The 24,072-nt window shown below is 40.9% G+C and overlaps 1 protein-coding gene across 4 annotated transcripts; it reads left to right on the top strand.

The window, feature by feature from the left end:
* The first annotated feature begins 11 nt into the window (after positions 1-11).
* On the top strand, positions 12-23,575 carry pacsin2 (protein kinase C and casein kinase substrate in neurons 2). 4 transcript variants are annotated; one of them, XM_074698306.1, is made up of 12 exons: positions 12-151; positions 10,989-11,080; positions 11,160-11,316; positions 11,406-11,641; positions 14,458-14,613; positions 14,876-15,051; positions 15,130-15,250; positions 16,088-16,135; positions 18,615-18,745; positions 20,540-20,683; positions 21,681-21,865; positions 21,944-23,575. In XM_074698306.1, the coding sequence occupies exons 2-12, from the start codon at positions 11,024-11,026 to the stop codon at positions 22,054-22,056; spliced, it is 1,524 nt and encodes a 507-aa protein (XP_074554407.1). In that variant the 5' UTR covers positions 12-151; positions 10,989-11,023; the 3' UTR covers positions 22,057-23,575. The 4 variants fall into 4 exon arrangements, with proteins under 4 accessions (XP_074554407.1, XP_074554409.1, XP_074554408.1 ...); XM_074698308.1 differs by lacking the exon at positions 20,540-20,683 and having other exon boundaries at positions 21,944-23,574; XM_074698307.1 differs by lacking the exon at positions 16,088-16,135 and having other exon boundaries at positions 21,944-23,574.
* Positions 23,576-24,072: the final 497 nt, after the last annotated feature.

Raw genomic sequence — 24,072 nt, forward strand, 5'->3', positions numbered from 1 at the left:
ATGTTCTTCACTGTACTCAATGTAGCTGACAGCCGTGTCAGTCCATCGATAGTGCTGCTGCTGGGCAGAAAAACGGGTGAAAAGACGTGTTAACTAGAGAAATAACGCCTTAACATCACGGAAAACTTCAAGAGGCGTTTAACTTTGACAGGTGAGTTCAAACGAAGACTTCTACCTTTCACACAACAACTTTTTTTTCTAACGGGGCTGCGGCAAATTCGTTCACTAAGTAAGCTAAGCGCTAATGTTAAAGTGAAGTTACTCTTCGATAGAAAGGCGATGGAAGTTGTGCAAACCTCAAATTGTTTCCTTATAGTGGAACAAACACCAATGGCAGTGTTTGGGGTTTGAAGTGTGATTTAGAATCAAAGTTTAGCTTGCTCACTATTGACTGAATCTACATCACGGTGCTATCTGGTGTTTAAAGTCCTTAGACTCAAGGAAGCACACTTATGTCGTAGTTGGTTTGAAGAATTTACCTCTGGTTAGTGTCGTACTTTTATTTGTTGAGAATAATGAATGTTCATACTGTTTTTAACCCCGCAGGGGGAGACTATAGTGTTTCTTTGCATGGAGATAAAGGGCGGGGCAGGTTTCACAAGTAAAGATAACCCCTGGTCCTTCATATCATCCTGCTGTACATTGTATGCTTTAGCACTATTGCATAATTTTGCCTTTCCCAAGCAGAGAGGTGTCTGACTTTCTGCTGGCTGTCTGCTCATGCTCCATGCTCTCACCAGTCTGAGTTCAAATTTGCGCAGTGCCAGCCAGGTGCCAAGTCCAGTCTTCACTGCTGTAACTACATTTAACCCAGGTCACACACAGACACAGAAAGACGTTCCTCTTCAGAGACAGGTAGTCTGTGGATATCGATCATCTGCAGCCAGTCACTGTCAACATGACGTGATTAACCATGTGAAGCAGAGAACATGAGACTTCCTGAGCATGATTAATTGCTGTGATAATGTCATGAATCATTGGAAGTTATCAGTCATACAAACTGGAAAGCACAGTCTCTATCTGTGTGCTTTGTTAGGGGAGTGCTGTTGTTAGGGTAAAGCAGTAGTGAAAGCTCCTCTGGTTCCTCTTTTTTCTTTTTGGTGGGGGGCATGTGAACTGATTGCACCGTCACACAACAGAGCTAAACTTAGAGTGGGTATTCCAGTCCTAGCTGAAGACACTGCTTTCCATTTAGAGAGATCTATATAAGTAAGTTCATCAGGCTCTCAGAAATTGATACACGTGCTGCCAGTTGCCAGTTCCAGCTGCCCTATTCCAAAAATGGCATATTATTTCACACACTGATTAGGCCTGTCACGATAACAAATTTTGCTAGATGATAATTTTCCAAAATATTATTGCAGATAAACGATATTATTGTCAGTATTATTTTGATATTATTTTTTTTTTTCATAGATGTAATTATGATAAATGGGATAGTAAAGTGAGTACACCATATCAAAAGCAAGAAACTTTAATTTCTTAAGAGTATTTAACTGTAATTAAAAGGTCAGGATCTTTTAAATAAAATAAATTTAACAAAAAATATAATAAATTTAACAAACAAGAAAGAGAAAAAATAAAATGAAAATGAAATGGACTCTCTTTTAGAAAAAAAAATACATGTCAATGAAAATAATTAATACTTATCAAAAACAATAAAACATAGACCCTGTCTCTAAAGAAGAAAAAAAAACAAAAAAAAAAACAACAACAATAAAGACTAAAGCCTAAATAAAAGGGAGTTTTTACAGTTCCTGAATTGTTTGTAACATGTACTTTTTCCCAGTCAATCCGTACTGTCTGTCAATTGTTTTTAACATTTCTGGTTTTCAACCGTACTGAAGGGCTGCATTTCTTTGGCAATGTAGCTGTCTTTTAGCGCCCACCATTTGGAGCTTTTATTTTTATTTACTTTGCCGACCAAAAGCCTCAGTAAGAGCTGATTGTCAAAGAACAAGGCTCCGCTGCACCTCCTTCTTCTTCTTCTTCGTCGCCACTATTTTCAAACAAATGCGACATATCAGCTCGTTGGTGTTCATGAGCTCACACTTCGTTCATTCTGATAAAAAAAAAAATATTCCCACACTGGGACTGTGGCAGGCAGGTTAAGAACCGTATCTTTCGTGCCATCACTCATATTAGCGTGTTTCCTCCTTACCCCTCAGGACGCTCGCTTCAGCTCTCTCCGTGTGTACGTGCGAGCAGCCCTGTCTTCACCCCAAAGATCGCATTTTTGACAGATGCTTACTCCGCTATAAACCCGCTAAATCCGCTATAGAACCTATGCACCCCGATGTTAGGAAAGATAGACGTAGTGAGCCATCTTCTCATTCAGCCTCTTTGGTCGAAAGGGAGGAGGAAAACAAACATGCATGCACGTGTCAGTTTATCGAGGCTGGCAAACTTACTGAGGACGTTATTATTTATCGTTCGGTTGATTGATTTATTGATTATCTTGACAGGCCTACACTGATGTGAACACTGCCAGAACTTTAAAGAATGACTTACAGCTGATATTTAGGGTTTGAATAGTGGTTGGCCAGCTCTTAATTTTGGCTTTTTATTAGCTGAATCATTGGTGGCATTTACTGTCCATAATGACAGATTTCTTTGTTCAAATATGATTATGTCTCTCCAGAAAGCTAGAAAGCTAGGCCTCTTACACCACAATTCAGTGCCTATGCACTGAAAGTATGATATTTTTGTCTCAGATTGTGGTCTCACCTTGCCTTACAGCTTTCAAGGCACAGCTCACATTTAAGCACCTTTCCCTGAAAATTCTGCAGGTTTTAAACGCATCACATGACAGAAGACCGTGCGTGCAGGACGGGGAGCTTCCACAGGAAAAAGCTCCCATCCATTACGTCAGGATCTCCTCTTCCCTGTCATGTAACGCTGAATTTCCCTCCATTATGTGCCTCTCCATGCTGCTGGCCTGTCCAGTGGAAAACGCCTGAAAGTGTGGAACAAATGCCATTGTTTCTGTCAGGCTGCAAGGCAGACTACAGCTGACCTGGTGTTGATGGCCTCATGGTTTCATTGTGTTGTGTTTTGGAGCCTCTTAGCTGCAGCGTGAAGCTGTGTTAGTGATCTCTAGAAGGCCTGGAAAAGGTGGCAGTGGAGAGAATCCACACTGGGTTCCTGTGAGATCAGCAGTCCTGTGCAGCTGTTGAGCTCACATGAGGAAGGAGGGCAGAGGTGATTGACTGACGGGGGGGAGAAGAAAAAAAAACAAAGTCATGACCTGCGATTGCCATGGAAACCTTTGACCTTGATCGCAGCTTGTTTGGGAGAGCTCAAGAAGAAAAAGACGCATTTCAGGATTTATCGCTGTCACACTGTGAAACTGCAATATCGCAGGATAGATCAGCTGCAGCCCCTGCCTGTGAAGATTGGCTGGCGTTTTATGCAACAAAGAGGGAAGTGGAAACTGATGAAAAAAAAAACACCCCTGGTCAGATTCGCAATTTTCATGTGATTAAGACATTAAGACGTTGACAAAGTAGAGCTCAAACTGAGTATTTTTAAGCATTATGCAATCACCTTCCTCTTTCAATCCCTATGATTAGCATTGTGTAAATGAATGGAGTGAGTCTAGTGTGCAGCCAGTTCTGCTCCATTTAGTTGTCCAGTTTGGAGTGTGACCATCAACTTGAATTTTAAGCTTTAACGCCAGGAGATTGGTATGTTTCCGGGTGTCCCAGCTTGATTTTCCAGCCACTTAACATTTCAGAGACAAGAATGCACGTGCCTGTCTGTCACGTATGACCTCATCTCCGTGTGAGTAGAAGCTCGCTTCATGTTTTCTTGGAAAAGAATGACTTCTTTCAAAACATTTCGCATCTTTATAGTGTTTCTTGCAGAATGTCTCCTCATGTAGGAGCTTTGTCTACAGCGATAAAATCCCCCCATCTAGGCCTGTCACGATAATCAATTAATCGATGAACCGCATGATAAATAAAAACGTCCTCGGTATGTTTGCCAGCCTCGATAAACTGACACGTGCATGCATGTTTGTTTTCCTCCTCTCTTTTGACCAAAGAGGCTGAATGAGAAGATGGCTCACTACATCAGGGTGCATAGGTTCTATAGCTGATTTGGCGGATTTATAGCGGAGTGAGCATCTGTCAAAAATGCGATCTTTAGGGTGAAGACAGGGCTGCTGGCGCGTACACACGGAGAGAGCTGAAGCGAGCGTCCTGAGGGGTAAGGAGGAAACACGCTAATATGAGTGATGGCACGAAAGATACGGTTCTTAAGCCGCCTGCCACAGTCCCAGTGTGGGAATATTTTGTTTTTTATCAGAATGAACAAAGCGTAAGTTCATGAACACCAACGAGCTGATATGTTGCATTTGTTTGAAAATAGTGGCGACGAAGAAGAAGAAGGGGAGGTGCAGCGGAGCCTTGTTATTAGACAATCCGCTCTTACTGAGGCTTTTGGTCTGCAAAGTAAATAGAAATAAAAGTGCCAAATGGGGAGCGCTCAAAGACAGCTACATTGCCAAAGAAATGCAGCCCTTCAATACGGTTGAAAGCCAGAAATGTTAAAAATGTTTGACAGACAGTACAGATTGACTGGGAAAAAGAACATGTTACAAACAATTCAGGAACTGTATAAACTCCCTTTTATTTAGGCTATAGTTTTTATTGTTGTTGTTTTTTTGAGTTTTGTTTTTTCTTTAGAGACAGGGTCTATGTTTTATTGTTTTTGATTAGTATTAATTATTTTGATTGACATGTATTTTTTCTCTAAAAGAGAGTCCATTTCATTTTCATATTTTTTCTCTTTCTTGTTTGTTAAATTTATCATATTTTTTGTTTAATTTATTTTATTTAAAAGATCCTGACCTTTTAATTACAGTTAAATACTCTTAAGAAATTAAAGTTTCTTGCTTTTGATATGGTGTACTCACTTTATTATCCCATTTATCATAATTACATCACTGAAGAAATGGAAAAAAAATCAAAATAATATTGACAATAATATTGTTTAGTTATCATAATTACAAAAAATTTGTTATCGTGACAGGCCTACACGTGCCCGTCAGTCACGTATGACCTCATCTCCGTGTGAGTAGAAGCTCGCTTTATGTTTTCTTGGAAAAGAATGAACTCCTTCTAAACATTTCACCATCTTTATAGTATTTCTTGCAGCATGTCTCCTCATGTAGGAGCTTTTTCTTCAGCGATAAAACCCCCCACCCTCCCACACACACATGCACACACACACAGGCACACACGTGGCTTTGAAAGGTCATCGGCCTCTCATGTGTGTGTTACTAAGACATGACTCAGGTCTTCTCATTTTCCAGCAGTGGAGTGGAGCACAGTTCATCTGCTTTTAATAACACACTCATCGATTTTTGCTAAGCCTCATTTGTGCTGATTTAAAAACGACTCGTGTGTTCATAAAAGTAGCTGTATTGGTGGAAACAATGTGGGATCTTGCGCAACATGCCAAGTTTCAGTTTCAGGCACTGAGGAATGCATTTGTTCTCTAACATGAGTGTTGTCAGCAACTGAATTCCAGTTGCTTATCAGTCTTTGGTGATACCAGTGTTGTCTTTGATTATGTAATCACTAAGAGGTTAAGAGCCCAAACTTTCTGCAGCCTTGATGAAATCATGTTTTTCTTGGCAGGGAATGCCGTCGCTTCAAATTCGACAAACACCCTCCTAAGTTCTCCGCATATTCTCATGTTTTTTTTCTTTTCCGCGTACACTGGTTGCATTTCTCCGAGTCCCTCTGTGGAGTGATGGAGTGAGTGGACTTCAGACCTGGACTTAGTCAACAGCATTGTTTACAGTTCTGGGTCAAGCCTGGTTCAATTGTTCAGCACAGCCCTCCACGTTGAAGAGAGCCAAGGGTGTGCAGACGCTTGTTCCTGTTTGCTGTTGATTACATCAGGTCTGTAATCGAGCTTTTGTGGTCAGAGAATTTCCACAGGCATTGTTGTGATGGTTTGTTTTGGTCCTCTTCCATACACCTGTATCCTCCTGTTTTCATTGTAATTTCAAATAAGAAACCCATAACTCGATCTAAAGACTAAAAACCAGCAGGGTCTTGAGTAAAACAGACATTTGATACAGCCTTGTACCTCCAGATGTATGACTACATTTGTCACTTCTTTGCTGCAAGCTTGTGTCAGTATGTCTTCAGGCTTGTTGCCATGTTTAGAACAGATATTTCTGTCTCGTCCCATGTGTCCCTCATGTCCCTCATGTTTCCTCTGTTACGCTGCAGCAGGGATTGTAGAATGAAGAATTTGAGCAGCTGGTAATGAAATCAAAGAAGAGACGAGAGGACAACATCCGGCTGAATGATGTAAAAAGAAATGGGCTTCATATTCAACCACGTGCAGCATTTATCTTTGAAACTCGTCACTTATCTCTGACAGCCTCTGCTTTTATGAATGAGTCCGCCCACTCAACACAGTCATTTTAATGGCAAGTGGAGACTCAGTGGTGCTGCTGTGGATGTGGACAGTGTGCATGTTGTGTGATGTCCTGATCACAAGTACAGTGCTACCATGACTTACGAGTTTCCTATCTAACAAGTTTTTCTAGACTTTTTTGCCACAGTGACCGCCACAGCAGCCTCCCAGCACCCTCCCAGCACCCTGTGATTCACTCATTTACTCTAAGCAGTTAGCTCTCTGTGAAAGCATCAGTGTTGTGCTCACATTTGTGCTTTCAAATCAAATCAAATCAAATCAAATCAAGTCAAATTTATAAAGTACTTTTCATACAAATAAATGTAGCACAAAGTGCTTAACTTGTCTAAAAACAATCCTTACCCATACCTACCCCCACCTAGACCCCCCGCTGATATTTCAGTTATTTTGCAAAACTCTCGGACTTCAATCAAAAGAAAAACCTAGAAAAAGATGGGACAGTGTGTGCAACTGGGTGTTTTAGTGACACATTCTTAAAGGGAGGATGAATAAGATCCAGTTTGTCAGTTCAGCCCTTCTTGTCCACCTCTGTCACCATCATTAAGTCGCCTGATCTGAGTTAATGCTGGACGTCATACTTTATAAAACCAGTTTACAGATTGATTTACGGATACAGATTGCAGTACAATCACCTGTATTGTTTTTAAATGCAATTATCTGTGAGTACAGTTTTCTTATTTAAGATAAGATAAGATACAGCTTGTTGGTGACTGCACACACACACCTTTGTTTGTCTGTTTGTTTTTTTGTTTTTGTTTTTTTGTTTTCTTGTCTGAACTGTTTATGTTTATTAATTAATAATTATCATTTTTTAATGAGGGTGTTTTCCTTCTCCTCCTTAAGGTTTTCTCTTGTCGACTATTATTTTCTATATCCTTTCTTGTCAGAGGGTTTTTTATTTTGCTGTACTATTAATATTATAACTATTGATTTGTGTTTTTTTTCCTTGGCTCTTATTCTGTTTTTTTTTCCTTCTTTCTTTTTTTTGTATGTTGTTGAAGTGGGTAGGGAACTGTTAAAAAAATTACATTTGTAGAAAAAAAGTTTTGTTTGTGATCATTGAAAACTTTAAATAATGTTGTGAAAAGAAAAAAAAAAGATAAGATAGGATACAACTTTATTGATCCCCAGAGAGGAAATTATTTTATATTATATTTTTAAAAACATGTAAAAAAGATATTGTGGTGTTTTTGGGGGGGCCCAGAACAGATTAATGGCATTTCAATTCATTTCAATGGGGAAAATTGATTTGACATACAATTGATTTTGAGTTACGAGCTCCGTCACGGAACACATTAAACTTGTAAATAAAGGTACCACTGTATCAGATCATTCATGTTCGCCGTCATTGAGAACACCTTGCTGCAGAATGCTAATGCATCAGTATAATGGTACTTATGGTACACTGATGTGGAACAGCAGCTGCGCTTGGCTTTATTAGAACACGAGCGCAGCCAGACACTTTGCAGTAATAATATCTGCTGTACAGCACCCTACGGTAACTCTACAGGGACATACAGTTTTGAAAATGGGCAATAAAAAAACACATGGGATGTCTGTTAGCTTAGCATTAGCAGCTCTGTGACTTCAGTGGCAGCAGTGTGGAAATATATCACACTAGTGACATTTCATTATGAGATGCTGCTGGTCCACATCAGTGTACTGTATGTTATATGGACACATTAGCGTTCGACAGCAATTTGTTCTTAATGATGGCTAACATTAATGATTGGATGAAAAGATCGTCTAAAATAACTATCACAAATCAGTTAAAGAATGCTCAGAACAGCTCTGATGGATGGAGATCCTTCAGATCAGGATCTCTCTAACTGGTGTATAATGTATGCTCTCCACTCACAGTTGTGGATATTATCAAGCCTCTCATTCATGAGGAAGTGGAGTAAAATCAAACATGTGCTTTCCTCTAGAAAAAGTCACCAACAGCATGTGTTTGTGCGCCTGTGTGTGTGTTTCACTGACCTGACTGTAAACTACAAACACAGTTAAAGGGAGAATTGTTCTCCAGCTAGCAGTGACCACAATACCACCCTCTGTCCAAGTGCTGCTCCCGGAGGGCACGGGCCACTGACCAATGTCCAACACACACACTCACACTCGCTGACACACACTCAGCACCGGCCCTCATCCTCTGGCGAAGCTGAAAGAGGCCCAGTGTGTTCACACTTGGCTCTAAAAATCGTCTCCTGTGATCTGATCAGCAGTGACCAGCTCTTAATTAGAGAGAGGTATTTGAACAGAGATAATAAATGTTTAATAACACTGTCACACCACCACTAACACCACTGCACTGGAATCCACTCAGCTTCTGAACTGACACTTCATTCCCCCAGAGAGAACAGTCCTGAGACACAGCTCTTTATTTTTCATCTGTTTGAGAAGTTTTAAACAACAACATATAGTTTTTTGTTTGTTGAGAAGAGTAAACACATTTCATGTTAGAATCATGGTGAGCTTTACAGAGGGATTTTCCAAGCGATAAGGATGGAATGATGGGAAGACAAATGGATCGATGGACTGATGTCTAGATGCTACGGATGTCCTGTTACAGATTTTTTGACTTTTTCACTATATGTTTTGCCGATACTGATCTGATACCAATACCTTTTTCTTATAAATCCTGTACTCTGTTGGGTAATTCTGTTTTAAATAACGAATCATATTTGTTGTATAACAGTGAGCCCTGTTGGTACCTCCTCGAGGAACACTCACTTTACAAATGTTGCAAGACGCAGTTTTACTATCATTTCTTTCCAAAGAGTAGTCCCAAGCAGTGGACATGTTTGCGACGTGGTTTGATTTACAGCAGTCGTAAAGCGTGACACGGCTGAAAACTGGATGGGTCCTGATCATGTAACAAAATCCGATGCTATCCAATCCTCCAAAAATAGCCATATTGGGCGCCGATACCGATCAGTGTGTCAGATTGGGACATCCCTAAAAGATGGATCGGTAAATAAATGGATAGTTAACTCAAATAACTGTTAGATAGATAGATAGATAGATAGATAGATAGATAGATAGATAGATAGATAGATAGATAGATAGATAGATAGATAGACGGACAGATAGATGGACGGACAGATAGATGGACGGACAGATAGATAGACAGATAGATAGATAGATAGATAGATAGATAGATAGATAGATAGATAGATAGATAGATGGATAGATGGATAGATTCGGATTAATAGATAGATTCAAAAAAGATGTATTGACACATGAATAGAAAGATGGATAGATGAATTGATTGACAGAGGGAAAGATGCATGAAAAAACAGATGAACGGATAGACTGAATGACAAAAAACAGATGGATTAATGGAGGAATTGATGGATTGATGGATGGATAGGTGGAAGGATAGATGTATAGAGGTCTGCATGAGTGATTGGACCAATGAAAGGGCTGATGGATGTGCAGATGGATAGATGTATGAATTAATGGATTGATGGATGGATGGAAAGAGAAAGAGATTGATGGATAGATGAATTGATTGACAGATTGATGAATAGATTGTCTCTTTGTTTCTCTCTTTGACAAACTTTTCTGGGGAAACTTCAGCGTGTTTCTGAAGCTGCTGTGACCTTCTGGTCTGACGTCTTTTCAGCAGCGTTGGTTTCAGACATCAGAAATAACTCAGTGTTAGTCAAGCTGCGTGCTGTCAGTCCTATTGTCTGCATCAGTATTAGTTTTATAACCTGACAAAACCACCTCCTCAGAGTTATAAATCCATCAACCAGTGAATATTTCATGTGAATTTAATTGATTGATTATTCATATTGATTCATCATGACGTGCTTATGCTCAGTCGACTTGAGATGTGCTTCCCAGACGACTCGCTCGATGACTTTCAGACGAGTTCTGTTGTCTGCGGTCTGCCTCAGCTGGATGTAACCACAGTCTGAATATAAAACGCTTCTTAAGAGATACTGGATCTGAACAGGGGCCAGTCAGAGCTGAGGAGAGAGGAGGACGAAGAGTGAAGAAGAGGATGGAGGAATAAAGAGGCTGTTGAGTCTGAAAATGATGGGCGTGAGGAGGGGAAGAGGGGGAGAGGAGGACAGAGGAGCGACTGTCGCGCCCGTTGAGAAGGAAGCGGAAGCTGCCTGCTGTGTGCTGCTTGACAGTTTCTTTTTCTATGTGTCAAAATCTCTCACACACACACACACACATTGTGTATTTTAATTGAGCTGGGACTCTGCGTACCGCCAGCGGTCACTGTGGTTTCAGTTTGGTTTGTGTGTCGAAAGGTCATAAAACGGATGAAAACAACCACTTTCTGCGAAAATTACCAAACCAGTTCACACACTTTCCCCTCCTTTTTTCATTTCTCTCTGCACCTCTCCTCTAAAGTTTCACCTTCTTATCAGCGTGACAGAGAAACTGAAATATCTAAGGAATGTTGTTGTGACTGATTGTGTTCTAACCTTAAGACAAGTCAAGGGAGTTAAAATCCTAATTTTTGTTGAAAACACAAAGAAATGAGCTGCTTTCTTCCTGTCCTCACTCAGGCCCTACACATCGAGTGTAACTCAGGGCTGCAGAGATGTCAGGCTCTTACGATGGCTCCATGATTGATGTCTCCAGTGACAGCTTCTGGGAGGTCAGTTCTAGTTAAGTGCGATCTTCGCTATAACTAATAAGTTTGTTGTATCCTCTGACGACGCCGTTTCTGTTTTCAGGTTGGGAACTACAAGCGAACAGTAAAACGCGTTGATGATGGCAACAGACTCTGTAATGATCTCATGAACTGTATCCACGAGCGTGCACGCATCGAAAAGTCGTACGCACAGCAACTCACAGAATGGGGGAAGAGATGGAGGCAACTCATAGAAAAAGGTAGATGATAAAAACTTTTACATTTAAAGTGAAGTAGCAGCTTTAATCTGGAAACATAACTGAGCATTGTCGACTGATTTTGTCCTCAGGCCCTCAGTACGGTACGTTGGAGCGGGCGTGGTCAGCGCTGTGCACCGAGGCAGAGAAGGTGAGCGAGCTCCACATGGAGGTGAAAGCAGCACTGATGGGAGAAGACTACGAGAAGCTGAAGAACTGGCAGAGGGACGCCTACCACAAACAGATGATCGGCGGCTTCAAAGAAACTAAAGAGGCTGACGACGGCTTCCGCAAGGCCCAGAAACCCTGGGCAAAGAAACTCAAAGAGGTCAGATTCTGGTTGCACTTTTTAGGTGACATGTTTTGAATCCACATGCAGCATATTTCTTAAACCCCAGCTGTTAATCTCACCCTTCAGTTCACATGAGTACAGAGCACTGACTCACTTCTGTTTTCCCTCCATGACTACCTGCTTACTGAATACAAACACTAGCCACAGAGTGCCGAGGTGGCAGACAGGCTCTGTATCCTGTAGTTCTTTGACTGCCAGTAGAAGGGAAGGAAACACCGGAGGCGGGATAAAAAGAAGCCTACAGGGTTACTGGTTCTTCTTGCTCCAAATTGGGTCTGTTTACTTCCTACGGCTGCCTTTATTTTAGCAGTCTAAGTGTAGTGGATTATTAGCGTCTGAATCAGATGTGCTGCCAAACACCAGTGTATTCCATACCAGCTTCCACAACGTGTTTACTTCATACCCTATTTTTAGTTTTGTAGATTTCTGTCACAGCCCAAAGGCTTCCTGTCTTTAGTATCTCCTTCCTGTGCTCTGTTTTCCAACCTCAAACATCAAATTTCCCAAATTTCTTGTTTTGATGTAAGAGGTTGTCTACCAGCTTCTGTGACTAGAGTGGCATCAAAAAAACAATCTGAATTCAAATGTTTTCTATAAAGTTATTGCATGTAAATTTATTATATGTAAACAAGTTCTGTTCACATGCCGTTGTCAGAAACCCAAAACAGCTTCATTCAGTGAAACATCAAATCACTTTCAAGTCTAAAGCATGAAAATGTTGGGGATCAAGCAGAAAAAACCCAACCGTGTGAACTGACAACGTTCAGCAGGATGCATCTGTCTCAAACTGTTTAATTTCATCATGGCAATCAAATGTATTATATCATCGTTAAATACTCGTCTATGAGGATATTTTGACACTCCATATAAAGTTTAATATCCACGAACATGTTCAGCTTAAGGTCTCCAGTTTGCAGCGTCACTCTTTACACTGTCACACCGGGAGCTTGATCAATCAGAAATGTGTATCTTGCAGATTCTGCACCCCTGTAGTCACTCACTTAGAGATAGACTGATATGGATTTTTCAGGGCCGATACCGATACCTATTGTTTGTAATCAAGGAGGCCGATATTTGAAGCGGATATTAATTTGCAGTCAAAGTGTAAATATTGGTGTCAAAATTTTGAGCAATACAAACTACACCACTTAACTTCATTCAAATACCTTTAAGCATGAGTTTATTAAACAGTTTCCAGGCTCAGCAGCATGTTTTATAAAGTTAAATGAAAACATAAAAAAATAAATAGGTAAAGTTTTCTACAGTTAATAAAGTTTTCCAAGATTTCAATGCAACTGCAATAACTGTGATAACTGCACTGCTGATTGGCTGTTACCCAAGCCATGGCTCTGCTTGTAACCAATCAGATGGTACTGTGGGTGGGACAGTGCTGGGGACTGAGCAGTGACTGCAGACTGCGGAGCGGCTCCATCAGAGCAGGAACAACACAGTTTTAAATTTGTTTCTTACTGGCTATCGGATTAAACTAAAGGCCGATATGCCTCAAAATGCCAAACATTGGCCCCGATAATCGTCTCGGCCGATAATTAGTCTACTCTCTAAATCCCTACTCTCATTAAGGCTGTTTCAGGGTCAAATTTATCACTTAGGAACTAAATTTTGACCCTAGTTCCTAAGGTTTAAAAGCAGATAGTTCAAGGGGAAATTCTCTCTGGTTAAAAAACGCAGATGACACGTCACATTCAGTTTGCGCTGTTGAGGGAAATACACCACTAGCTACAATGCTGAAGAACCACCTTGTGCCCTTATGCACTATTAATACACTGAAAAATTCTGAGTTTAAAGTTTCATTTGCTTACAAAAGGAACACAGAGTATGGTATGAGAACGCTGCGGCTGTCAGCCATGTAGCAGGAGGACAAGTGAAATCTGTACAATTCACATTGCTGCATGCAGGAGAAGAGGATTTTTGTCCTCCTACGAGACGCACAACCTCAGTAATGACTCAATATTTCTATTGCTTTATTTTTGCCCCAACATCACCAAACTTAAGAGTGTCCACATACAGGTATTTATTTACTAGGAGCAGCTGAACCTTGTGCAACCTCCATCCTCCTTGCACTCATTTCCTGTGTGTGCATTGTTACCAGGGGGGCGGTGACATCCTGGCCTTGTCATCAAGCAGCAGGGACAGTTTCGTAGCCACTGCAGCGATTTATTGATGGACCAGACAGACGAGGGCAAGTGGCAGAGGGCAGAGAGGAAATGAGGCTAATTAACTGGTCTAGAAAACGAGTTCCTGAAATGTGTGACACGGGCTGCACGTCAATAATAGGCAGATAGAGAGTGACTCACAGTCCTCAGCTCTTCTGTCTGACAGGGCATGGAAATTTAGTTTTGAGCACACTGAGGAGAGGCACACTCTGCTGCCTGATAAATTTGATTATAGAGTGCAGGCTGTTGTCTTTGGATTTTAAGTGGCGTCTACTTAGTGACATCATGGTTTGTTTAATGGGGACATGGCTGCTCTGGCTTTAGCCCAAGATACACCCTGCTCTACACAGGACGCTCCTTAAATAGAGCAATCGTGCTGCAGTTTGCTTCCCTAAATTCTTCTGTTCTTTCAACATAAACAGAAGAGGAGGGGTTACTTCCTGTTGTCATAAATGTATCACGTAAAAATTAATTTAAACCTCACAAGTTTTTAAATTAAAAACTGATTTGGATTGTTGAAAATATCACACTATGAGGTGGCAACATGAAGTCGTTCAAGGTCTTCAATGAAAAGAACTTCCTTTATCTGTATTTTCCTTTTACCGTTTGTATCCACAGGTGGAGACAATGAAGAAGTCTTACCACTCTGCGTGCAAAGAGGAGAAGCTGGCAGCCAGCAGGGAGACAAACAGCAAGCTGGAGAGCAACAACAACCCTGAAGCTCAAAAGAAGCTCCAGGAAAAGGTGGAGAAGTGTCAGCAGGAGGTGCAGAAGGTAGGGTTTCCTCTGGCTGACAACCTTACACTTCACCTCAGATTGAAGAGAGTTATTATTTGAGACTCATGGAGGTTGAATCTTTAAACTTCAGGATTTTTATGAATAAATTCTGAAAAGTTAGGCTTTATTTGAGCTACTTCCATCCTGTCTTTCTCTACCGATGAAGCCACACCCCTCAGTTTTGAGGTAGCTGGAGGGTTTCATACCTCACTGGATGAACGTTTTTACTGTGATGTAATTGTGACCTATTTTCTCCCAGACTAAAGAGCGCTATGAGAAATCCCTCGAAGAACTGGACAAAGTGACCCCACAGTACATGGAGAACATGGAGCAGGTGTTCGAGCAGTGGCAGCAGTTTGAAGACAAACGTATCCGCTTCTTCCGAGAGCTGCTGCTGGAGGTGAAACAGCACCTGGACCTCTCAACCAATCACAGGTCAGACAGGACACTATCACGCCAGTGGATTCATAATCTGTGAAAGATGCTTAAAGTGCAATGCTTTTTTTTTTGTAGATTCCAGACAATCTATCACACGCTGGAAGACACAATCTCTGCTACTGATGCTGAGGAGGACCTGAAGTGGTTCCGCTCCAATCAAGGGCCTGGCATGCCAATGAACTGGCCCCAGTTTGAGGTACTTAAACCTTTATTTATAGTACAAAAACCAGGCAAATAAAGGAGAAGAAGAGGCAAATATTCAGGAAGGAAGAAACCTTAAGAGTTTGGTGCGAAAGATGCTTGTCATTCCTGACATAAAGACACAAAATCACAACCTTTATCAAATTATCCATGCTCTGCAGCCTTTGCAAACTGTGAGAACAACCAGTTCCCAAGAATGAGGAAATTGTGTAATGATTCATCTGAAAAATGTCAAAGGAAAAACACAACAAAGCCAGCGCTGCTATAAATCTGTTGCAAGAAGCCAAAGAAGGAGTTATAGCTCAGTGTCATTCTTTGTCATTCTTTGTCATCCAAGTATGCGACGTGGCAGCAGGGCCAGAGGTGGCTCTGCCCTCACACTGACAGACGGAGAGGTGTATTTATGTCGCCCTCCAAACAGGAGGTTAAATAAGAACAAGAGGAGAGGAGGGCACAGAACGAACTGCATGTGCTTGCAGTGGAGCAATTTATAGTGCTTTTTTTTTCGTGCCTTTGCAGGCGTTGCTGCTTCTTCCACGTCCATCATTACATCATTAGCAGGCTGTTTTTCTCTCTCTGTTTTTGGAAGACTTTTAGAGGAAAGAAAAGTCTTAACTGTAACGAGATAACATCAAAAGAAAGAGCAGAGCACTTAGATATCCAAATGAAACTTGACCAAACTGGAAAAAAAGAACCACAGCACTAATTTTTAATGACACTACCCGCTCTCATTTCAGAGCGTCGCCTCTCACACACTAACAGTTTCAGTTTAGGATGTTTCATCTGAGTTAACCCTGTTCCACACGTGCTTCCCTTTCCCCATGTCTGACAGACTTTGGACTGGTCCCATCCTCGCTCCCATAAGAGAAGGTCCATTGTAGTGAGTTCTGCATGGGAGGCTGTTCTTTTCACAGCAGCCATGGGGAGAGATCCTGTTCTGTTTTTTTTTTCTCTTCACAATAACACCCTCACTCCTCGCTGCTTCCATTTGTCTGTGTGTGTGTTTGAAGTGGTTTTTAGTGTTTCATTCACAAAGAATATTAAGAAAGACAAAGAAACACATTGCTTCCTACTTCGCACAGTATGGTCCTGTTACCTCCTCACAACAGGATGTTTCAGATCTTTTCCTGGATGCCACAGTTACTAGAATATCTCTGAAAACACACTTCTGTCTTTCTCCTCTGTTCAACCTTTGAACTCTGACCCCTCAGTGGCCCTCTCACTCTTGATTCTGTCTGTGTGAACCCTGTGGTTTGTCACACGATGCCACGACGGCTTGGGTCGAAAGCCATGACCGAATTCACAGCCAACCATGTGGAAGCTTGAGAGGGCTGAGAGATCAGACAGGCTTTTTGGAAAGATCACACTTACACTAAGCTGCTGTGTCTCTTAAAAGTGTTTCCTTGTGGTGGCTCTCTGAGGTCAGAGAGTTTGAACACAGACTGTGTAAACCATGGACGTAATCTTCGTGATGTCACCCGTTGTTTTCTTAAGAGGTGTTATAAAGTTCAAAGATACTGAGCCTTAGGCAAAATTCGAACTCAACCTAGCTTTGTTGGAGTTTTTATGAGGTAAAGACCTGGGCTTTTATCATCTTTGCCGACAGAGCTTTCCCTCAAACTCACTGAAGTTTGTCTCACAACGGATTTGCTAACTCAATTGCAGGATCTGAACCGTTTTATGCGAAGCGTAGCCAGGGTGTAGAGCAGTTGTTGCGGTCTGTCGTGACCATTTTCTCGTGACTTGGGCTCCGAGGTTTAATCCTAAAACTAGAATAAGAAAAAAAGCCCATGCCTCAATGATGCCACAAATCTTGGAAATCTGGTTATAGATACCTGACACTACTTCAGGCTGTCTTCTTGTTACAGGGTGTCCGCGGGGTCTTAAAAAGTATTAAACGTTGATAAATCAATTGTGGGAAAATTAAGGCCCTTAAAAAGTATTAAAAAGTCCTAATTATGGTTTTCTGAGGTATTAAATTTCATTGGTGTTCAAGCTTTGACTCCAAAAGTATCCATGAATATTTCTTTTCCTCCTTGCAACTGTCCCCTGATTGTGCCGTTAAGCATTTGGCCAGTGAAGTTGTCAGCTATTGGACCTTGGCAAAATGGACATGCAAGATTTCACACAATGATCATGCAAGTCCATCTAGATTGCCACAGAGCCGCCTGCTTTCATGTCATCAATAACGTGCCAGTGGTGGACACAAGAAGCTATTGGACAGCAAATCACACAGTCTCAGGCACATTTCTCAAATTTTGATAGTGATGAAATAAGCATATACCCTGTGTTAATAAGATCAGCCTTTCTCTGATACAGGAAAAAACTTGTACAATTAATTACTTTAAAAATAACCAGTTGGGAAAAAATAAACGTAAAAAAATCTTTTTTTTCTCTTTAATTAGCTCAGTGTGTATGTGGTTAACGGTGTTTCTGCAGCCAGCCTCAAGTGGACACTCAGTGAACTGCAGCTATTAGCACATCCCTATCAGCTTTGCATTTCTAGACTGAGGCCGCCACTTTGATAAAGCCATAGCCTACCTGGCTGACAAGTTGAGCTAATTATGCATAATTATTGGCCTTAATGATACCAAAAACAGATGTGCAGTTGTTATGTTTGATTGTGAAGCCTCAAGTGGAGACTTGCCCCCCACTCAAGGGGGAACCTCATGGGGTGCAACCTAGACTGCTAGGCCATCTGTGCCCAATAAAGTCCAATTTTTTTCTAAAACACGTTGCATCTTGATTTTAAACCCTGTAAGGTTTCCAATTCTTGTGAGCTAAGACACCCCAAAAAGAGCCATGGTTAAAGATGGTGGAAAAGGTTGATTTTTTACTTTTTAAAATTTACTAAATGAACTTTTTTGGCTACCAAACTTAGGGGCTGATTGACTCCTGAAGCTAGAGCTTGGGAATAGTAGCTTCTATCACAGTAAGATTTGGGAAGATACTAGAAATTATGGTTTGAGAATCAAGCTCTGGCTCATAAAAAAAAGTAATGCCAGAAAAAAGCTTTTGGCAATATTAATGACAATGCCTTCTTACACCCCTTCTCTAAGAAGTACCGTCCAGTTTTCAGACAGTCTCTTTGGTTGTGCTCTGGTGGAGGTGAGACTGACCCTGGGTGCTGTATTTCTTCCAACAGGTGACGGACTCTGCACATGGCTGTGACTGTTCAAACACACATGCATGTACAGTTTTGAACTTCAGCGTCTTCAGCAGACCCTAAAGAGTGTTAAATGATATGAATTGAAGTGTGTGTGTGTTGCTGTGCTCCTTCCTGTCCCCCTCCACCACTACTGAGAGTTTGTTTTTAAACCACGCAGCCTCTAATGTGTGTATGTGTGTGTGTTCACCAGGACTGGTCCATAGATCTGAACAGAACCCTCAGCAGGCGAGAAAAGAAGAAGCCGTCCGAGGGCGTCACTCTGACGGGGATCAGTCAAACCGGGACAGATCAGCCTGTTGCGCCTGCAAAAACCAGCAGCAGGTAGATCCCTCATCCCACACAGACACTCACTCACTTACTTACTCTCCTTCATCCAAAGATAATCTGCACATGGTCGTAAAGCATTACATAAGTGGGGCACTGGGCGTGACGTTTGGTTGTTTCCAGGGGCAACGGTAAACATTTAGTCACAGTTTGCTGGGAAAGAATTCATCCCTGCGAGTCTGGAGTAGACTGGTACATAGTTGAGAGGGAGCCAACAAGTTTTGTGGAAATATTACTCACTGGAAAAGTTCAGAGTAGACTGGGAAGTCAAACACATGCACCTGGAGCTAAGAAACATGTTTTTATACCAGTTTTTGTCCTCTGGTGTAGAATGAGGTGATTTAACTTGACTTGTGTCTCAAAAACAGTCAAGGTTTAGAGCCTCACGATGTATAAGTAGGAGCTCTTAACCCCTTACTGCCTGAATTAATTAACAATTATAAAAATAGTTTTTTTGTGTGTGGATCTGATAAGATCTTTGGTGTGTGTTGAATATGAATCAATAGATAATAATGAGATACAAAAGTTATTTCAGTGGCATCAAGACCTGATATGGTATGTCTCAAATTTGTCACAACAGGCATCAAGGGGTTAATAACACTGTGTATTCTTACAAAGCCCTGATAAGATAAAAATCCCCCTCAGAAAAATGCAGCTTTAGTGTTGTGGCAACAGCAGTGAGGACGCTACAGCGACTCATGGAAACAACAGCAAACAGCTGATCAAGATTTGACTTCTCATGTGCTCACATGGCGACAAACCACACCAGAGAGTCGGATTAAGTTGCTGATACCAGTGCCCAGGTTGGCTCGAAAGAAGAGCTGCTTAATTGCTGGAGAAGTTGTAACTTAGATTTCAGGATGTGTTGGGTTTGCACAAATTAAAAGGAGTATAAAGAGGAGTTAACAAAGGGAATGTCAGGCACGGGAAGCATTTGACCTCCGAACTTTGGATAATTGACTGCAGTGGGACTGTCTCTCCCCCAAACAGCACTTACACTTCATTTTATGGGCGTGGCAGGGATCTTGAATCTTAATAACTGTGCAGACACACGGCTTAACTGCAAGAGTTTGGATTCTTTGATGGCAGATGTATCACTTTCCTTTATGAGGTCATAGTTTTATTATCAGATTTGCTTTTATTGACTGAAACCCTCCAAAGTTACATTACACTAGACTCCCAAAGGAGAAGTGTGTTTGCTGTAATCACTCTCAATCCAGGCTTAACTCAGAGGAGCATGGCATGACTACACAAACAAAGGCGTTTACATTTCTAGCTGCTGATGTTCATGGTCCTAATTCTCTGTAAACAGGGCGTAGAAATGCTGCACTTCCTCTGATACAGGTGGAGCGAAGCTGCAAGGGTTTGTTCGATGATGCGGAGAGTGAGAACAGCAGGAAGTAAAGCGGCTGCATGTGCTTTCTACAGACAGATTTTCTTCATTTGATGTTTTCAGAGATTCGTATCAATTCTAAACAATTTGATTTTAGCTGAAGCACTCAAGTCTGAAGAGTTCAAATTGTTTTTGTGTCTGTGTTTGGTCTAACAGAGCTGTTTTATGCTCTTACTGACGTCCCTCGTGCTTAAGTAGCCTGTCCTGTCCCAGAGTTTATGTCATAAAGCACTTCTTTGTGACACTGTTTACAATCAAACAAATTAAATTATTTATTTTTATAAAAAAAAGAAAAAGAAAGAAAGGGCTCCCAGGATTCTTAAGTCTGTTTTGCACTTTACCATTATCTATGTGTGCATGTCAACAAACCCATCTCTCACTGTGTCCCGTGTTGTCAGCCTGACTGTGCCTAAAACAGCACCAGTGGGCTCAAACCCCTTTGAGGATGATGATGATGACGAGGACGAGGAAGAAGAGGAAGCGCCCATTGAGCAGCAGACCACAGTCAACCACAACAGTGTGAATAAAGAGGAAATAAAAACGTTGGTGAACAGGAGAAAAAAATCAATCCTCCCTCGCCTTTTATTTCATTTCCATCTTTGTTTCGGGGGGCGTCGTTTTTGTGCTGCATTTCTCTTTTTCCCTCTCATTCACTCAGTTTCCTTCTTCCTCATAACCTTTTCCTTCCTCCCTCAGGTGGCCGGTTGTTGTCTTTTTTTTGCTCTGCATGGTCACTGGATTAGCCTCACACACATAGGCTGTGTGTCTGTCTGTCACCTAACAGTGCCATGTCTTGCAGAATTAAAAGTGGAGCGCATGGAGGCGCATGTTGTTTGGCTTAATGAAAAATGTCTTACAGCCAGATCTGAACAGATAAACTCCTGTAAAACTTTTTTTTTTGGCATCTTCTTTATTCCCATTTGGATTTGGTTAATTAAACACTTTAAAAGCAATAATTTACTTATCTTTTGATGGTGTTTACCAGCTCAAATATTTGAGCAATGAGCAGATCTGACTGTAAATCTATGTATCTGTGCAGGTGTGCGTTTGCTGTTTTTCACCATTTCCTCTCGTGTTTAGGTGGCGCCCTCTGCTGGCCATTCAGGCTTCAACCCAATCATGTATTCCCAACATTGATTCGTCTTGCTTGGTCTCATGTTGCGGTTTTTACCTTTCACATGTCATGTTGTTGTTTTATGTTGCCGTCCCTCAACGTTGTGTGCACTCCGCCTCGAAGCTCAGAGCAGCTTTCAAATCACTCGTCACGCTGCCTGAACTGAATGCTTGCTGTGTAGCGCTGATGCCACGTGTTGGCATGTTTTCTACTCATTTAGAAGTAGAACGATGTTTTCAGGAGAAATCACAATCCCTGGATTCAGAAATGCACTTCGGCCTTTATTTGATTGCTTGATCTTTGTTGTTATTTTCTAACTTTTACTCTTTGTTCCCTCTTTTTTCCCATCAATGTAAACACAAAAGCCATGAAATAAACCTGAAAAGGCATATTTCTAAGGAGATGTGTTTCGTTTGTCTGTTCAGTGCGAGCAGTGTAGAGAAGACTCCTGACTGGTCGGATGAAGACACAGGCGGTGCAAACCCTTTCTCCACTAACGGTGATGGGAATCCATTCGAAGATGAGCCAGCTTCTCCGACTGTATCTGTGCCTGTCAGAGCTCTTTATGACTACGAAGGACAGGAGCAGGATGAGCTGAGCTTTAAAGCAGGTAAGTGTCGCATTGTCATCAGCTAAACCAAAATACTGGATTTAAAGTTTTCAACTCATCCTCTTTTCTTTTTTTAAGGGGACGAATTCACTAAAATTGGTGAAGAAGACGACCAGGGTTGGTGCAAAGGCCGACTCAAGGACGGGACAACGGGTCTCTATCCTGCTAACTATGTCGAAGACATCCAGTAATCAATCATCACGTGAAGGAAGGAAGAAAGTGTTTTGGGAAATGACAGTGTGGCTGGAAAACTGCCTCACTTTAACTCTGTGTTGGTAAAGACTGGACTGCTGTGGGAGACAAACAGAAGAAGAGTCCAGATTATGATAAGGACCACTTTAGATATTCTCACTTGCCACAGACTGGCCCTCATTGAGACTTAGTTAAACATGAACTACAAGTTTCCACTTTCAGGTGAGGCACATCAGAAAAATGCTGTCAGTGTAAGAAATCGTATGTTACTTCAAATCCCATTTATGCTGTTACAGAATAAAAGATTTTCAAGTATATATTAGATAAGAATCGTAGAAATTTACGTGTGAAGTTATATTTTGTTAAAACACTGGGATGACGGCCTAACAACTCGTCTAGCAATGTTACATGCAGCCTTGTTATGCAAGCCACTATGGATCCATGAAGGGAGATGACCCTCTGTGCTGTGCCTGTCAGAATCTAAACTATAAATGTTTGAGCTTCTTGGACAAACAAGACCCTCAGATTGAGTAGGGTTTAACATGATTTTTCATTTCGTGCTTACATTGGTCTGCCATTATTTTCAGGGTTCTGTTAATAGTCTCAGTTCATTCACTGTTTTTGTTACTTTTTAAGGAGTAATGGCGACCATTAGAGCCGAATCCTGGCATAGTAATTTAGTCCACATTGGGTATCTTCCTTTAGTCACTGCCATTGAATGTATAACCACTGATTGTATTTCCTCACATTTTGATTGTTCACTTTTGCATTCACTGACGAAAAACCATCTCTGCTTTGTATTTTTTAGATCAGGCTATTTTTCATGCAACGTTGAAAGCTTCTCACAGAACTTTATGTCACTTGATCACCTCGTTTTCATCCTCTCAATTCTGAAATGTCAAAGTACGGGAGAATATTTTACTATCCGTTATAGCAATAAAAACCACGGCCAGGTATTGTCACATACATGCATGTAAATAGCCTGAAGACGTATTGAAGCAAATTGAAATCAGATTCTATGTAGTTGGATATTGATGATTGTTAATTTATGATGCCACAAGTGCTTTTATTCTACTCTTGTTAGAATGCTGTGACTGAAAATCAGTTTGTATAGTAACCGAATATTTTATGGCGAATATCTCTTGAATCTCTTATTTTGCTACCCTTGTAAATATGATTTTCTTTCCTCTTCAAAGAGGGCCATACTTAGTGAATTAATCAACAAATACCATGTGAATAATTCTTAAGAGCTATCACATCATTTTTTCAATCAACATTAATTTCATCAGGTTGCATGTCTTGCATCTCCAAATTCATAAAACGCCCCACAATGACAATAAAATCAATGAAAAATGCTAACGGATGCCTTTTACTGCAGCGCCACAGGAAGATTTTTGTTTTGCATTTTGTAACCTTGAGAAAAGGAGATGTCTTGCCATGTTTTCAGGGCATGCTGTCGTTGACACGCAGCAACAGATGTACTTGCACAGTGAGTTTGTAAATGTTGTCTCACAACATAATGAATAAATTTATTGGAAAACATTCAAGTTTTGTCTTTATGTTCTAGCTATCTGCTTTCATTATGTAACAAGAAGCTTATTCAAAATTGCAGTAGGCAGGACGTTTTAATGCCTTATTTATCTCATTAGTAAAGTTTGAGGATTTTATGGCGGTATATTTTGGTGATTTATTTGGTCTCACCAGTAGGTCCCTTACTCAAAGTGATGTCACATACAGTGAGATCTAAGTTTTTTTGTGTTAAACCCAAAAAGTTCATGTTGCTTGAACAGTAAAATCTCAAAAACTGTAAAAGATTTTTTAAAAATCAATACATATCAAAAGATGGAAATATTTGTGAATATCTAAAACCCAAGATGATTCATTTGTATCTCAAAATTAAAGCAGTTTTGGGCAGTAGTGCTGAAATCTTCCATTTATTTTGATAAGAAAATAATTCGTTAAAATGCTCAATATTTTAAAAAGTAAAAGGGTTATAAATTTGAAAAAAAAAAAAA

Source organism: Halichoeres trimaculatus, unplaced genomic scaffold (assembly GCF_033239565.1).
Source record: "Halichoeres trimaculatus isolate MK-OKI-2021-1 unplaced genomic scaffold, fHalTri1.1 fHalTri1_scaffold_21, whole genome shotgun sequence".
In the NCBI taxonomy this organism is placed as follows: Eukaryota; Metazoa; Chordata; class Actinopteri; order Labriformes; family Labridae; genus Halichoeres; species Halichoeres trimaculatus.

Excerpts from the sequence above, each read along its gene's own strand:
- pacsin2 (XM_074698306.1), top strand. The coding sequence starts at position 11,024 with ATGTCAGGCTCTTACGATGGCTCCATGATTGATGTCTCCAGTGACAGC. Across the intron at positions 11,317-11,405 it reads GAGGCAACTCATAGAAAAAG|GCCCTCAGTACGGTACGTTG; the intron begins GTAGATGATAAA and ends TTTTGTCCTCAG. Across the intron at positions 18,746-20,539 it reads CCTGCAAAAACCAGCAGCAG|CCTGACTGTGCCTAAAACAG; the intron begins GTAGATCCCTCA and ends CCGTGTTGTCAG.